Genomic DNA, 15,096 nt, shown 5'->3' with positions numbered 1-15,096 from the left:
TTACTGATGTGAACGTTTTCTTAAACTCTTCGATTTATTGTTTCTGTCAAAATAAACACGTCCGATACATCTTTTTTTTTCAAATTTCTTTGGTGTCATTTGGTTTTTAAATCTGCAAGGCAACCTTTTTTCCTGTTGAAAGTGTTATATATCAGTATATACTGTACATACAGAAATACTTTTTTAAATTATGTTTAATTTCAATTGTTTTAGAGAAACCTAACAGCAATTTCCAGTGTGATGACCAGCAAAGCAGAGTATGAGAATTCCGAGACGGTTGTGTGTACACTCCCAGGTGAGGGTTTGTACGAGATAGCAGTTAGCAATAACGGGCAGACCACCAGTTCATACAAAGTGTACATCATCTACAACAGCTACTGTGATCGCTGCTCCGAGACGGGCTGCACCACAAGGGTAAGGAGAGGACCAAGATTTTATTGATTGGAAACCGAGATGATTGTGAATAATTTGAAATTTCAAAAGTAAAATGCCTGAAGATGAACAACTGCATACACTACAACTGGAATATCACAGGAGGAAAAATTACACTGTATAAGAATTTTTGGCGAGGATTTAATTTTGGCATTATTTATTAGTGAGGGTGTTGAGATTGCTAAAATTAAATATCGCTAACAATTTATTCCGTATCTTAGGTAATAGTTATCTTTCTTGGAATTATAAAGTCGCGAAAACTAGCTATTGTAAATATATATATATATATATATACCCATTTTTTAGAAAAATTGCTGAGTTTTCGTTAAAAATTCCACTTAATGTACAGTATATCAGTATGAATTTATTCTAATACTTTATCTGCCGAAGGGAAATTTACAAATTCAATTTGCCAGTCTGATTACATTTGCTATAATCAAATGACTCAGAGATAAATTTCATTTTACAACAGACTGATGTTTGTGTGATTGGTGGAGTGTGTTATGAGAATGGATTTGTAAGACCGGATCAGAAGACCCTGGCCTGTCGTCCTGATTACAGCACAGATTCATGGACTGTACTAAGAGGTAAAGTATTGGTGACTGTCGGACTCAAAACTCTGATCTCTAGAACTCATTTCCAGTTTGTTTAATATTAGAGCCCCGCCATATGACAGGTGTCCTAGAGTAATCACTCTATCTGTTGGTCTGTCTGCACTTACTATCGCATGCGACAGTTATGGGACTTTTCTATGGAATTTTTGGAAAATATGGAATTTTTTGTCATTGAGACAACCACCACCATCATCAGGGTTTTTGTCTTATAGCCACTGGGCCTAGGCAGGCCCCAGACCCCCGTCTGATGGTCTCCTACTCTCCAAAAATAGTGCAATCTATGGCAGAGAAATTAGCTTGTTTCTTGTAAATTAGCAAAACATATATTCATGCTGTGGAAATTCATCTCGAAAGCAATTATTTTCATCTTTTTCTACTATGAATATGAAATAAGTGGTGATAATAAAATCAAAACAATGCTAACAAATGCATATATTTGGAAAGTGTTGTGGGGGACACTTTCATGGAATTGCATTATTTTTTGTTATGAAGGAAGGCTGTGATTGTGATGACCTATTAGGGGACAACTGTAGGGCTGTAATTGTGATGACCTATTAGGGGACAACTGTAGGGCTGTGATTGTGATGACCTATTAGGGTACAACTGTAGGGCTGTAATTGTGATGACCAATTAGGGGACAACTGTAGGGCTGTGATTGTGATGACCTATTAGGGGACAACTGTAGGGCTGTAATTGTGATGACCTATTAGGGGACAACTGTAGGGCTGTGATTGTGATGACCTATTAGGGGACAACTGTAGGGCTGTAATTGTGATGACCTATTAGGGGACAATTGTAGGGCTGTGATTGTGATGACCTATTAGAGGACAACTGTAGGGCTGTAATTGTGATGACCTATTAGGGGACAACTGTAGGGCTGTGATTGTGATGACCACAGTAGTGTTTGTAGAAAACATAAGATAAGCAATTAATATACATTAAATCACTTCTTTAATTTACTATGATTTCTCTTGTAAAACAGTTACCCATCACTGATACACAAGTTAATGTAGTCGCTTGTAGATGTTGACCTGCAGTGTATCAGAAGTAGATTGCTACTAAGCACTACCTACATGATCATTATAATTGATATATTGATTTTTTTTCTTCAGTGGATGTTATATACGAGTACAGGTTATTCTTTCTGAGGATTGAAGGAAGTTTTCTGGTGACGGAGGCAGGAAGTTTCCATCAGTTTGGTAACCTGGCACTGAGAACCAACAGAAATAACAAGAAGTCCTTGACATTTAATGGCCGGGACCAGTATTTAGGTGTCAGCCATCTAGGAGATGTTTGTCTTTCTGACCCCGACTTCTGTTACCTCGGAATTACTTTCTCTTTCACGGTTCGCTTCATCAGTCTGGCAAATGACATGTATGTTTACTCCAGCTGTGGTTCGAACCCTAAAAGTATAGGGTTTGATCTGCGTTACGTCAACAAGCGTTTTATTTTCACTGCCAGTACTCGCAGTAAGGAGTGGAGTATTGAGTTTAACGATGTTAAAACTGATGTTTTCTATGCTTATCAATTTTCCTGGAGTGTACAGTATGGTCTAGTGTTTTACATTGATGGTGTAGAAATTTCTCGTACTACAAAATACACCACAAGGTCTGTGTCTGTGCCAGAAAAATGTCCGATATACATCGGAACAAACCAGGACCAAAGTTCGTTTGCTAATATGGAACTGGAGTATCTTCATGTGCTGCTGGCCTCCAGAGACATTTTGATTCAGCTAGGTTATGTCATCGGTAAGTACAAGAACAGGTTTTGTATTAACACCATATGTAAAAAAAAAATTCCAAGATGTGCACTTTTCATCATCATCCACTTTTTCAATATATTTCAATTTCAGCAACTTTGTTTCTTGTTACTTACAAAATTCTCTCTCTCTCTCTCTCTCTCTCTCTCTCTCTCTCTCTCTCTCTCGTCACCATTTGATAGAATAGACATGCTAAGCATTAAGCTATGCAGTAAACAATGATTGTGATGTAATGAGTCTTGTAATGATTAAAGGATTTCCGGAACTCACAAGTTCACCAGTTCTCCGGATCAAGACAAATCCAGATGAGAGTGCTCAGTTCCACTGTATGTTTACTCAGCTGGCTGCAGATGTAGATTATGTCGTGGAATTTTTTGTTGATAACAAAATGGTTGCCATGGTGACTAATAACTCCAGTCCAGTAGCTATTGAAGAAAGAGATGTTGGTGACCTGCTGTATGGAAGTTTTGTAAGTGTTAAATGAACATTAGTGCAGTATAGAAGTTCTGTGTTTATTGAACATTAGTGCAGTATGGAAGTTCTGTTAGTGTTTATTGAAAATTAGTGCAGTATAGAAGTTCTGTTAGTGTTTATGGAACATTAGTTAGAAATATTTCTTCTCCACTGCAGTACTGGACCCAGATTAGGGGAATATTGAGGACTTTTAATGCTAAATTATCCAGACAAAGAGAATAGATAATTTTATTGCTATACAATATTATGGCTATACGGACCATGTAGTACAATACATGGATAGCTCAGTGGTTAGAGCACCTGACTAGTAATCCAGGGGTCCCGGGTTCAATTCCCGGTCCATCCAAAAGATTTTCTCCTCTCTCCTTTATATACTACATTACTATACATGGTTGAATATGTTTACAACATACATGTAGTGTAGGGAAACGTTTTTAACATCTTATTGATTGTGATATTTTATTAAAATATTAAAACCTTTATTATTTGACAAAGTTTAGAATATTCTAAAATAAGTTTCCTGTATTTAGAATTTTCATTAACATAATTATGTGAGTTTAAAATAGTAAAACATCCATAAATATTCAATACATGAGACATTGAACGATTTATTACTATAATACTGAACAAAAGATACCTTACCAATCTTAAAGTTGTTTTTCTTAAAGGAACTCCACCCTCAGTTGACTTTGCACTATTTTGGGTTCAAAGTAGAAAAACTGTACTATACTAATTTCCACTTGATATACATGTAGTTTAATTTAACCAATCAATCTCGCTGATAATGGATTTTGTTATATCCGATGGATTTTGTTATATCCGATGGCATTTGATACAAGCAGAACTTAAGAGTTAACTTTGTTATAAGCATAATTTCGTAATAAGAGATTTCATTGTGACCGTCATTATAATTAAAGGAAAAAAAAGGTAAATTAGTTGGGAACCAAGAATTGTTTTGTCGTATACAGTACTTCATTGTATCCAATTTTGTTGTAAACAAGGGCCACTTTTAAAAGTTTTCGGGTCATTATGCAGTAAGGAAAAATGGTATAGTCACACTGATGTTTTATATGAAGACTTTCATTACATCTGATACTTGTATTACAGATGTATTGTGAAGTTAGTGTGTGCTACAGAACCAGGTGTGCGGAGTCGCGGGGACCAGTCAAACGCAGTAGCATCATAAGAATGATAATGGAGGTAAGACGTGCTTGTAGTTAACATGGTATTCCATTAATTACTGTTATGTCTAAAATTGCAGTTTGACCTTCAAATTGGTGATATTGAACCTATAGTTGAGTTAGTAATATTTGAAAAGACTATACATGCACACAGGGTGTAATGGGCCTGATATGGCCATGTAAAATGACATTTTGAAGCAAAATTTGTTTTTAATAATTACCATTGTATATGCAAAAATGTTTTGCACTGTAAATCACAGATGTTTTGCAGGATTTGATTTCCATGATTTTGGCTTTCAGTACTTGTTCGTGATACATAATTTTCGTTAAAACTCAGTTTGTTCCTTTTTATGTATATTAACAAGTTGTTCATGAGAAACAAATCTTTATATCTTGTGAATTTGTGTGAATAGAAAAAAAAATCGATTTATAGTATGTTATTCATAGAAAAATGATGATATTTTAAGATATGATATCAAAGATGCACATGATTTTTCAAATTTTCAGGGGTCCAATCATGGCCTTTTTATATATTTTAGTTCGATCTCTCTCAATATTTTTTTTTTTGACAGTTTGAGGAAGAAAAAATGGTCATATATGAAGGAAAGCGGCCAGATGAACGAATCAAGGGTCGGCCTCTGATTCCTCCTAGGTTGTTCTGTCCAGCTGGCAGTCGAGATATCTGTCAGTTACAGGTGATCGCCTCCCTAAAGACAGGCTCCAAGGAAACCAAGTGTCTAGATGGCAGCACCATGCAGCAACTAGTTTTCAGATCACCAAACACAAATAACTCGGTCTGTTCATATCCCATCAAATGGGGCCAGGACATTGAGATTGAAATTGAGGCCACTGTGGACCAAATTAAGGATGGAACGAAATCCCGCATCATTCAGGTTCAACTGATGGTGACTGTGGGACAGACCCACACAGTGGTTGACGTGGCCAGGATTCCAGTGGAGATTCGGGACTCCAAATCTATGGCTACGTGTCGTTCTATAAATGACCCTCACATTACTACATTTGATAAGAGGTAAAATTCAATGTTGATTGCTGTGCATTTTGTATGATGTTAAATTTATGAGTTATTTTAATGAAGTCTGTTTATTTGTATATTTCCCACAAAAGAAGTCTGGAGGGAGGGTATACTGTAATCTGTCTGTGTGGAAATCTTGTTTACCATGTAAACCTGTATAATTGCTATTTCCCGATCAAGTGATTCATTCAATTTTGATGAAGTTATGTTTATTTTTAGCTGATAAAAAAAAAAAAAAAGTGATTTTGCTGTACATTTTCATTGAACAATGTCAATATATATATATTTCATGCATAGACCATGTATTTGAAAATCTCTGAACAGTCACACTTGATGCTGAGGTTACCCAATTTATTAAGGTCATATTGACAATAAGGTCACATGGAGAAAAGTATATAGCACTTTTGTTGTTGTCATATTTTTTATGCTCTATCTTCGCGGTGTTGAAATATTATGCACCTATTTACTGGCTATTCGGACAATAGCAAGTTTATTGTCCCCCAAGACCGCAACTTGTCCGAATAGTCAGTAAATATATTATACAAAAGTAGACTTTACTTGTGTCAGACATACCAAAGTGAAGTAAACTAACATTCCGCATTAGCCTAGATCCGAGAGGTAAACTAATTAGTCATCAGACTTTGACGTCACAGAAAAGAAAACGCGGGAAAATATAGCATCCGGTAAATAGTTTCGAGACTATTTCCCTAAGGCAGATAGTTCAGAAACTATTTCACAGCTAGCGTTGTCCAGAAGAAATAGCAAATTTATTCACCTAACATTTATATAGCAAAAACATTCTGAGGTATAATAATTGATGCTAAATCTTTTGGTGTGACAGTACCCTCACCCAAGGTCAATTATAGGGTCAAAGTCTTAAGAATATTTAATTTCATATTTTTTTGACACACTACTTTTCTATAGTGCATCAATGTTTTTTATGCATAATTGATGCTGTCTGCCTAGCTAATAGCTACAGGGATTTCTAAAGCACTTTCAAATATTGAAGTTCAGCTCTACAGATTGCAAATGGTAAAGGCACTAGTAGATAGACTTTTTAAAAGTTGGTGACAAAAAAGCTATACCGTATAGCGAGGGTTTTTTTCGTGGGGTGATAAATTTGCTTATTTTTGCGTTTAGATAGCTTTCTGTGAAAATTTCACTTGCCAAATATGCACCCAATTGTGACTTCAGTACTTGCAAGAGAGATAACTCTTTCTTCTCCGCCAAAATGCATTCCGTTAAATTTATTTGTATGCCTTTGAGCCAGCAAAGTGCCAAATTTTAGACCTGCGGAAATAACCCACTATACAGTATATGTTTTGTCGAAAAATAATAACAGAAGTATATAAACTTTTTTATAGGAAATATGACAACTTCTATGAAGGGGAGTTTGTTTTGTACAGACACAAGACATTGCCTTATGCAGTAAGTTTCTTACTCTTATCCAGCTTTTCAGAGCATGATAAAAATATCTGTGGGGTTTGCATGTGCCTCATGTAACTTACGAATATATGTAATTGTATTGCGGCCACTCTTGTATTAGGGATAGCAAATTTTCATAAAATTAAATAACTCTGTGTTTTAAATAAGCCTTTCTTATTACAAACGTGTTTTCAATGCAAGATAACAAATAAATGTTAGTTAACATTACATTTTATCGATATGTTGAGATATCAATTCAATTGTATTGAGTTTTTTATGATTTTCTTCTTCCCTTGCAGTATTTAAGATTGGTATTTAATCTCTTTCCACAGGTGCACACATACTACAGATCGTGCAACAAGAAAGCTTCCTGTAATTGTGCAGTGGCTGTGAGATCCGGTGATGATGTCATCGTGTTGGATGTCTGCGGCAAAGAAAGATCGAAAGGCAAGAAGCGGCGTCCCCTGACCAAGAAACTGTTCTTGAATGGACAACTAACCCCGGGGACAACAGTGTATCAGCATCACAAAGGAAAGAAATACGAGGTTAAAAAAAATGGTTAAATTATTAAAACCAATAAACAAGTCTTCTTGATAAAGTACATGTATTTCAAACTTAGAAGTTTAATTTGATACAGTGATATAAACTGTGGTTAATAAACTAGGATGAATTTCATCTCTGCATGAAGAAAAAGTCTTAAGGATTCAAACTAAAATTACCACGAACTTCTTTTATATTGCTATTGTGAGTTAACATTGAACGTTTTTAACTTCTTCTTGATAACTACCATTCCAATTCTTCTCAAATTTAGTATGAAATGTCTTTGGGATAAGGGGGACATAAAATGTAAATTTCAGAATTCCTGCACCCCTGGGGTCTTAAGAGGTGGGGTAAAAATTGACCAAATATTCCCTACAACCATACATCTTTAAGAAAAACTTAAATGCATAAGTCATATAGAGCAGGCAGCTAGGCCTCTACCGAAATTATGAATTTTATGTTATATGGGGTGGAAGTTTTGACTACACGGCGGAGCCAAACTTGACATGATATTAAAGTGTTTATGTGTAAAACATTTTTAAGTAACATCTTTAATGCTGTTTATGTCTTATTCTGTTTTCTGAACTGAAACAGCTTACGGAAGCTTGTTTTTGCTTAGATAATTTATAACAAGATAATGTGATGATGAATCACGCACATTAAGATGTGGGGTACTGACACTAGTGAATGTAATTACGCACATTAAGATGTGGGGTTCTGACACTAGTAAATGTAATTATGCACATTAAGATGTGGGGTACTGACACTAGTGAATGTAATTACGCACATTAAGATGTGGGGTTCTGACACTAGTGAATGTAATTATGCACATTAAGATGTGGGGTACTGACACTAGTGAATGTAATTACGCACATTAAGATGTGGGGTTCTGACACTAGTAAATGTAATTATGCACATTAAGATGTGGGGTACTGACACTAGTGAATGTAATTACGCACATTAAGATGTGGGGTTCTGACACTAGTAAATGTAATTATGCACATTAAGATGTGGGTACTGACACTAGTGAATGTAATTACCCGGTATGCACATTAAGATGTGGGGTACTGACACTAGTGAAAGCTTTTCTAACCAGGTAAAACTGATGAATTTCAGATAAATTTACCCACTGGAGGACAGGTGATTGTAAGGCCCAACAGGGAGTTCATCAACGTCTGGATGAAGGGATCACCCGTGGATTATGAAAATGTGGAAGGTAATTTCATGTGAAATTTTTATCTCTGCTTCTAATTTAACAGAATCTGTTGTTTTTCACCATTCCCTGAGCTAATATTGATATCAGAGGTAGAAATGGTTTTATGAATTAAACATTTTAATATTGATTGCATTTTGGAAACATATGATATCAGATATGATGTTTTGTAGGTCTCTGTGGAAATTATGATGGTGTTAAGAACAATGATTTGGTGACTAAAGCTGGAAAAGTTATCGATAAAAAACAACCAGACGAATTTTCCAGAGAATGGAGGTAACAGACTTTAGGATCCCTATACTAAGATCCCTGGCTTTTATGATTTCTCTGTATGAGATCCCTGACTTTTATGATTTCTCTGTATGAGATCCCAGACTTCTATGATTTCTCTGTATGAGATCCCTGACTTTTATGATTTCTCTGTAGGAGATCCCTGACTTTTATGATTTCTCTGTATGAGATCCCTGACTTTTATGATTTCTCTATACTGAGATCCCTGACTTTTATGATTTCTCTGTAGGATATCCCTGACTTTTATGGTTTGTCTGTATTGAAATCCTTGATATATACTATGTCATTAAGTCTTAATGACAAATAATTCTGTGTTTTTTCTGTATTTAACGTCTTTTAAATTAATTTCCATGTTTATAATATTTATATGCATCTTCCATTCCATGTTAAATATATTGAACAGAGTGCCTGAAGAAGAAAGTCTATACTCGGGATTCTGTGGTGCTGTCACAACTGATGATCTCTCTGGGTCAGATTACTGTGAATGTGGGGCAGGGCTGACCCCCCAGTGTAGAGCTAGCCCTGTCAGTGACTGCGGAAGTTTCTCCAAAGCCAAAAACAGGAAGAAGAAAAACAAAAAACGTAAGGCATCAAAAACAAAATTTTCGGGTGAAGAGGCTTTGACAGCAAAAGTAATACCGAGTATGGGGAAATCTGTATCTTGTAATTTGTGTTAAATTAGTTCAATTTAGAATTTGACCATAAAGGATGGGGATGAAATGGGCAGTATCAAAATGGAGTCAAAATATTTTCTAGTTACTGATATACAGCATTGGATGGTATAAATCTTCAGAGGGAAAAGTTCTTGTGATTGAATCCATCAAATAGAATTTAAATCTTTTATTGTATCCTATAGTTCTAGAATTTAGCATGTTTAGTTAAATCTCTTATATGTGAGTGTTAATATCATGCTGTATTTGTTAGTTATGTAAGTGTTGATATCGTGCTGTGTTAGTTATGTGAGTATTGATATCGTGCTGTGTCAGGTTTAGTTATGTGAGTGTTAATATCGTGCTGTGTGGTTTAATTATGTGAATGTTGATATCGTGCCATGTTAGTTATGTGAGTGTTGATATCGTGCTGTGTGGTTTAGTTATGTGAATGTTGATATCGTGCCGTGTTAGTTATGTGAGTATTGATATCGTGCTGTGTGGTTTAGTTATGTGAATGTTGATATCGTGCCGTGTTAGTTATGTGAGTATTGATATCGTGCTGTGTGGTTTAGTTATGTGAGTGTTAATATCGTGCTGTGTTAGTTATTGTGTCGCCTGCGTTACGCAGTGGCGACATATAGGGATCACTATCCGTCGTCCTGCGTCGTCGTCTGGCGGCGGCGTCGTCACAAAAAATTTCTGTCACAGTTTTCTCAAGAACCACATAGGGCAACTCCCTGATATTTGGCACAGAGCATCAGTGTGGCCAACTGTATTGTGTAAGACATTTTCGAATCTGTCGCTTATCAACTTCCTGTTTGCCGGGACTTAGAATTTTTTACAGCAAAAAAATTTCTGTCACAGTTTTCTCAAGAACCACATGGGGCAACTCCCTGATATTTGGCACAGAGCATCAGTGTGGCCAACTGTATTGTGTAAGACATTTTCGAATCTGTCGCTTATCAACTTCCTGTTTGCCGGGACTTAGAATTTTTTACAGCAAAAAAATTTCTGTCACAGTTTTCTCAAGAACCACATGGGGCAACTCCCTGATATTTGGCACAGAGCATCAGTGTGGCCAACTGTATTGTGTAAGACATTTTCGAATCTGTCACTTATCAACTTCCTGTTTGCCGGGACTTAGAATTTTTTACAGCAAAAAAATTTCTGTCACAGTTTTCTCAAGAACCACATGGGGCAACTCCCTGATATTTGGCACAGAGCATCAGTGTGGCCAACTGTGTTGTGTAAGACATTTTCGAATCTGTCGCTTATCAACTTTCTGTTTGCCGGGACTTAGAATTTTTTACAGCAAAAAAATTTCTGTCACAGTTTTCTCAAGAACCACATGGGGCAACTCCCTGATATTTGGCACAGAGCATCACTGTGGCCAACTGTATTGTGTAAGACATTTTCGAATCTGTCGCTTATCAACTTCCTGTTTGCCGGGACTTAGAATTTTTTACAGCAAAAAAATTTCTGTCACAGTTTTCTCAAGAACCACATGGGGCAACTCCCTGATATTTGGCACAGAGCATCACTGTGGCCAACTGTATTGTGTAAGACATTTTCGAATCTGTCGCTTATCAACTTCCTGTTTAGTGACAAAAACCATTTCAATAATTTACTTTTTCAACATTATACGTGATATATTACATATAGAATGAACTAGCAGGCGACACATGTCTTCCGGGGAAGACTTAATACTGCGTGTGAGTATTGATATCGTGCTGTGTTAGTTATGTGAATGTTGATATTGTGCCGTGTTAGTTATGTGAGTATTGATATCGTGCTGTGTGGTTTATAGTTATGTGAATGTTGATATCGTGCTGTGTTAGTTATGTGAGTGTTAATATTGTGCTGTGTGGTTTAGTTATGTGAGTGTTGATATCGTGCTGTGTTAGTTATGTGAGTGTTGATAATTGTGCTATGTGGTTTAGTTATTTGAGTGTTGATATCGTGCTGTGTGGTTTATAGTAATGTGAATGTTGATAATTGTGCTGTGTGCTTTAGTTATGCGATTGTTAATATCGTGCTATGTGGTGTTTAATATCGTGCTGTGTTAGTTATGCGATTGTTAATATCATGCTGTGTTTAGTTGTAGATATCACTCAGGACCTGGTGGATGAAGCCCAGTCTATGATTTGTGAATCCACTATTACCAGGATCATTTTTGAATTTGACATCACCTATACCTTCATTGTAAGTTGTCATAATAGTGAATCTTCATAATCATTTTCATCATTGTTTTAATTCTATTGTAAAGATTGGGTGTTTGAGTAAATAATATCTGGATTCTGTTTTAAGATTGGGTGTTTGGTTAAAGAATATTTGGATTCTATTTTAAGATTGGGTGGTTGGGTAAATAATATTTTGATTCTATCTAAAAAGGTTGGTGGTTGAGTAAATAATATATCTGGATTCTGTTTTAAGAATGGGTGGTTGGGTAAATAATATTTGGATTCTATTTTAAAAATTGGGTGGTTATTAAAGGGAAAGGCAACCCTAACCACATAGTTGCCTTTATGAATAAAGTATCACTTACTGATATCGTAATTGACAGTCTTTATCTACAAAAATCCTTGCTTAACAATTAAATCAATATTAATCTATCATGTATTTTAAATTACCTGCCGCTAAGAGAGTAGCCATTGAAGTTTAATTTATGACGTCACACCCTCTGTTCCGGTTTATTAATCAGAAGCACTGAAAACATGACAAGTCACAAATAGTTAAGTTTGGAGCCATATAGATTTGAACCCATTCTTTCGCAAGAAGAAATTGAGAAAAGAAGACGTTCAGTCGATTCGCAGACAAGGCAGACGGTAAACATTCTTCATACAAATGTCTTGAACCTCAACTTGTCATTACGCAAATGATGGATCCACAGTTTACATAGTCTTTTCTTTTCAAATAACTTGGTTGAGTCGGGAATTTTGAAAAATAACCTTTTTTCACATCTCCCCTTCGCATTAGTGTAATTAACTGTTTGCCAGGAAGGCATCAACCTATTTATTCATAAGATCTAACCACATGCACATCTTTGATGATCTCGCAGGAGCTAGATGCTTGGGTTCAGAACCCCCCACCCCCACCCCCCTCCGAATAAGCTACATGAGTTGATTTAATTGATTTTTTTCTTGAAAATATTTCTAATGCATGTCAACAATGTCTTGCATACCCATAAAGTCCAAAATAATTTAAAGTAAGCCCTTTTTTAAAAAATACCCTCACTGGTTGTTATAAGTTCTCTTACCAGGGTATATGATAACCAGTGAGGGTCCTGAACCCAAGCACCTGTGGATGATCTTAGAATCTCATCAAAAACGGAACAGATGGTGTGACGTCAAAATTATTGATTTTTGTGGTCTTGAATACAAAAGAGTTACACATCATGGCAGCCTCTGTAGATCGTGGAAATTTCAATTTTTGACATTTTCAAATTAGTACTGAAGCTTATCTAGGCCATATATCAACAGATTTGTATGACAAATCTTCATCATATGATTAATCCTATCATTTTATCATGTAAAAATCTTTTAGGTTGCCTTTCCCTTTAAATGATATCTGGATTTTATTTTAAGATTGGATGGTTGGGTAGATGGTATCTAGATCTAATTTAAAGATTGGGTGGGTGGTAAATAATATCTGGATTTTATTTTAAAATTGGGTGGGTGGTAAATAATATCTGGATTTTATTTTAAGATTGGGTGGTTGGGTAGATAATATCTGGATTTACAGTGTTAAGCTGGATTCAACCCATATAGTATTAACATTCTTTAGTCAAGATTATAAGCAGCATAAATTCACTGAATCTATTAAAATAGAAAGGTGCAATGTTTTTTAAATGTAGGGTGTCAATTTCCCCACACCTAATGGAATCACCCAAGAAATGGCTATCAACAACTGCACCCAGTTTATTGCTTTGTCAGCTGCTGGTAACGCCTGTGGTGCTATTGCCAATGTTGATGTACAAGGCAACCTGGAGAACTGCATTGATGATGTCAAGGTTAGTTGTGTCCTTGGACTTTGATTAAGATATTAGTGGAATATTCCTGTTTATCATTTCAGCTGTGTACACAGCTGTCAACAGTTTTATAAATATATGATACCATATCTGTGTGTCTTTGTGGGAAAAGTGTATACAAAATAATGCATTTTCAAATAGAAGATAATATTTTTACAGTGTTCTGATTAATATTAACAAAATAAGATTTATTTATGGGATGCATATGGATTTAATTCTGAAGTTTATTCTAATTATAAGCTACATGTATAACATATTAAATACGCCGGTTTCGAGATACACCCGAGTTATTTCCCTTTGGAGAACTCTCGTGTATAGTGAGGCGCGAAACAATTTGTTTACACACAGGAGTGGGACTAATATTCATCACTGCGTAAGCGAATGTACTCAGTAAGTTTCTCTTACACTGTTAGATCATCTGAATTCGACTGATACACAAACCAAGTAAGTTATAAGTATTCAAGGAGTAATTAAATACATAGAATTCTTATCATATCACGTTATTTCATTGGCATAAGTACCATATCAAAGACATTACTTGCAAATATGACATTGTTTTTATGTTTCCACTTTAGTAAAACATTTCTTTCGATAGTATTTTGTATTTCCCACATTTACATATTAAAAGAGAAGCCACTTTTAATACATTTCATCGTCTTTCTCGCTGACTGTAGGTCCACTCTGTCCCACTTAGTCATTCAAAGTTCCACTAAATGCACCTCCTACACAGAAGAGTTCGTATCTCGAAACTGGCGTATTGGTACACATTATTACATGTAATCTCCATCAAGTTATGTTAGAACCCAAGGAATGCATATTTTATAATTAATGATTTAATTATCACTCAATAAATACACTTTTACTTATGATTTACTTTTTAAAATCATTAATGATGTCAGAATGCTTTATATAGCAAATAATATCATGAAAAATAGTTGTTCAGCCAATCAAATTGCATATTACAATTAGCAGATGATAATCCCATAGGATTCTATAAAGATGATCTTGAATGATCCTGTTACATGCAGGGTTTTTAAACTTCATAGGCATGTTGATCATGGCAAGTAAATGACGCCTATTGATTTAAAGCTCACAATGTTTCTTCTTGATGTCTACATTGTTTCATTGATATAGAAAAAATTCATTGAAGCATATGTCACAATTCATAATCCCATGTGTTTTTATTAATGTGGTAAATCTTTGGGCATATTAGATAGTGGACAGTTTTGAATGGTTGACTGCTGCCCTGGAGAACTTACAAGAACAATGTGTGGTTGCTATAGAAAATGATGTTACTCTGTGGATTGTGGATGAGGGTGGTGTCCCTGAACTACCAGATGTCATTGAGGTCATCTGTCCTTTGGACTGTAATAAGCAGGGCTCCTGTGTCAATGGTGAGGCGAATGAATTTCTTGATGTCTTTGATGAATCCATTCAAAACTTTTAGTGAAACA

The 15,096-nt window shown here is 35.5% G+C and overlaps 1 protein-coding gene across 1 annotated transcript in view; it reads left to right on the top strand.

Moving 5' to 3' along the window:
• The window catches only part of LOC125658020 (uncharacterized), a 150,429-nt gene that overhangs the window by 95,108 nt on the left and 40,225 nt on the right, over positions 1 to 15,096 (top strand). Inside the window, exons 102-115 of the mRNA XM_056149514.1 lie at positions 214 to 414; positions 905 to 1,019; positions 2,159 to 2,794; positions 3,060 to 3,274; positions 4,387 to 4,479; positions 5,033 to 5,490; positions 6,858 to 6,921; positions 7,251 to 7,463; positions 8,575 to 8,674; positions 8,845 to 8,947; positions 9,366 to 9,544; positions 11,714 to 11,817; positions 13,469 to 13,624; positions 14,856 to 15,036. Coding sequence (XP_056005489.1) covers positions 214 to 414; positions 905 to 1,019; positions 2,159 to 2,794; positions 3,060 to 3,274; positions 4,387 to 4,479; positions 5,033 to 5,490; positions 6,858 to 6,921; positions 7,251 to 7,463; positions 8,575 to 8,674; positions 8,845 to 8,947; positions 9,366 to 9,544; positions 11,714 to 11,817; positions 13,469 to 13,624; positions 14,856 to 15,036 — 2,818 coding nt within the window. The remainder of the gene's footprint in view (positions 1 to 213; positions 415 to 904; positions 1,020 to 2,158; positions 2,795 to 3,059; positions 3,275 to 4,386; positions 4,480 to 5,032; positions 5,491 to 6,857; positions 6,922 to 7,250; positions 7,464 to 8,574; positions 8,675 to 8,844; positions 8,948 to 9,365; positions 9,545 to 11,713; positions 11,818 to 13,468; positions 13,625 to 14,855; positions 15,037 to 15,096) is intronic.

Source organism: Ostrea edulis, chromosome 9 (assembly GCF_947568905.1).
Source record: "Ostrea edulis chromosome 9, xbOstEdul1.1, whole genome shotgun sequence".
Taxonomy (NCBI): Eukaryota; Metazoa; Mollusca; class Bivalvia; order Ostreida; family Ostreidae; genus Ostrea; species Ostrea edulis.
Note: the sequence above shows the minus strand (reverse complement) of the source record. Positions and strands in the feature narration are given on the sequence as shown.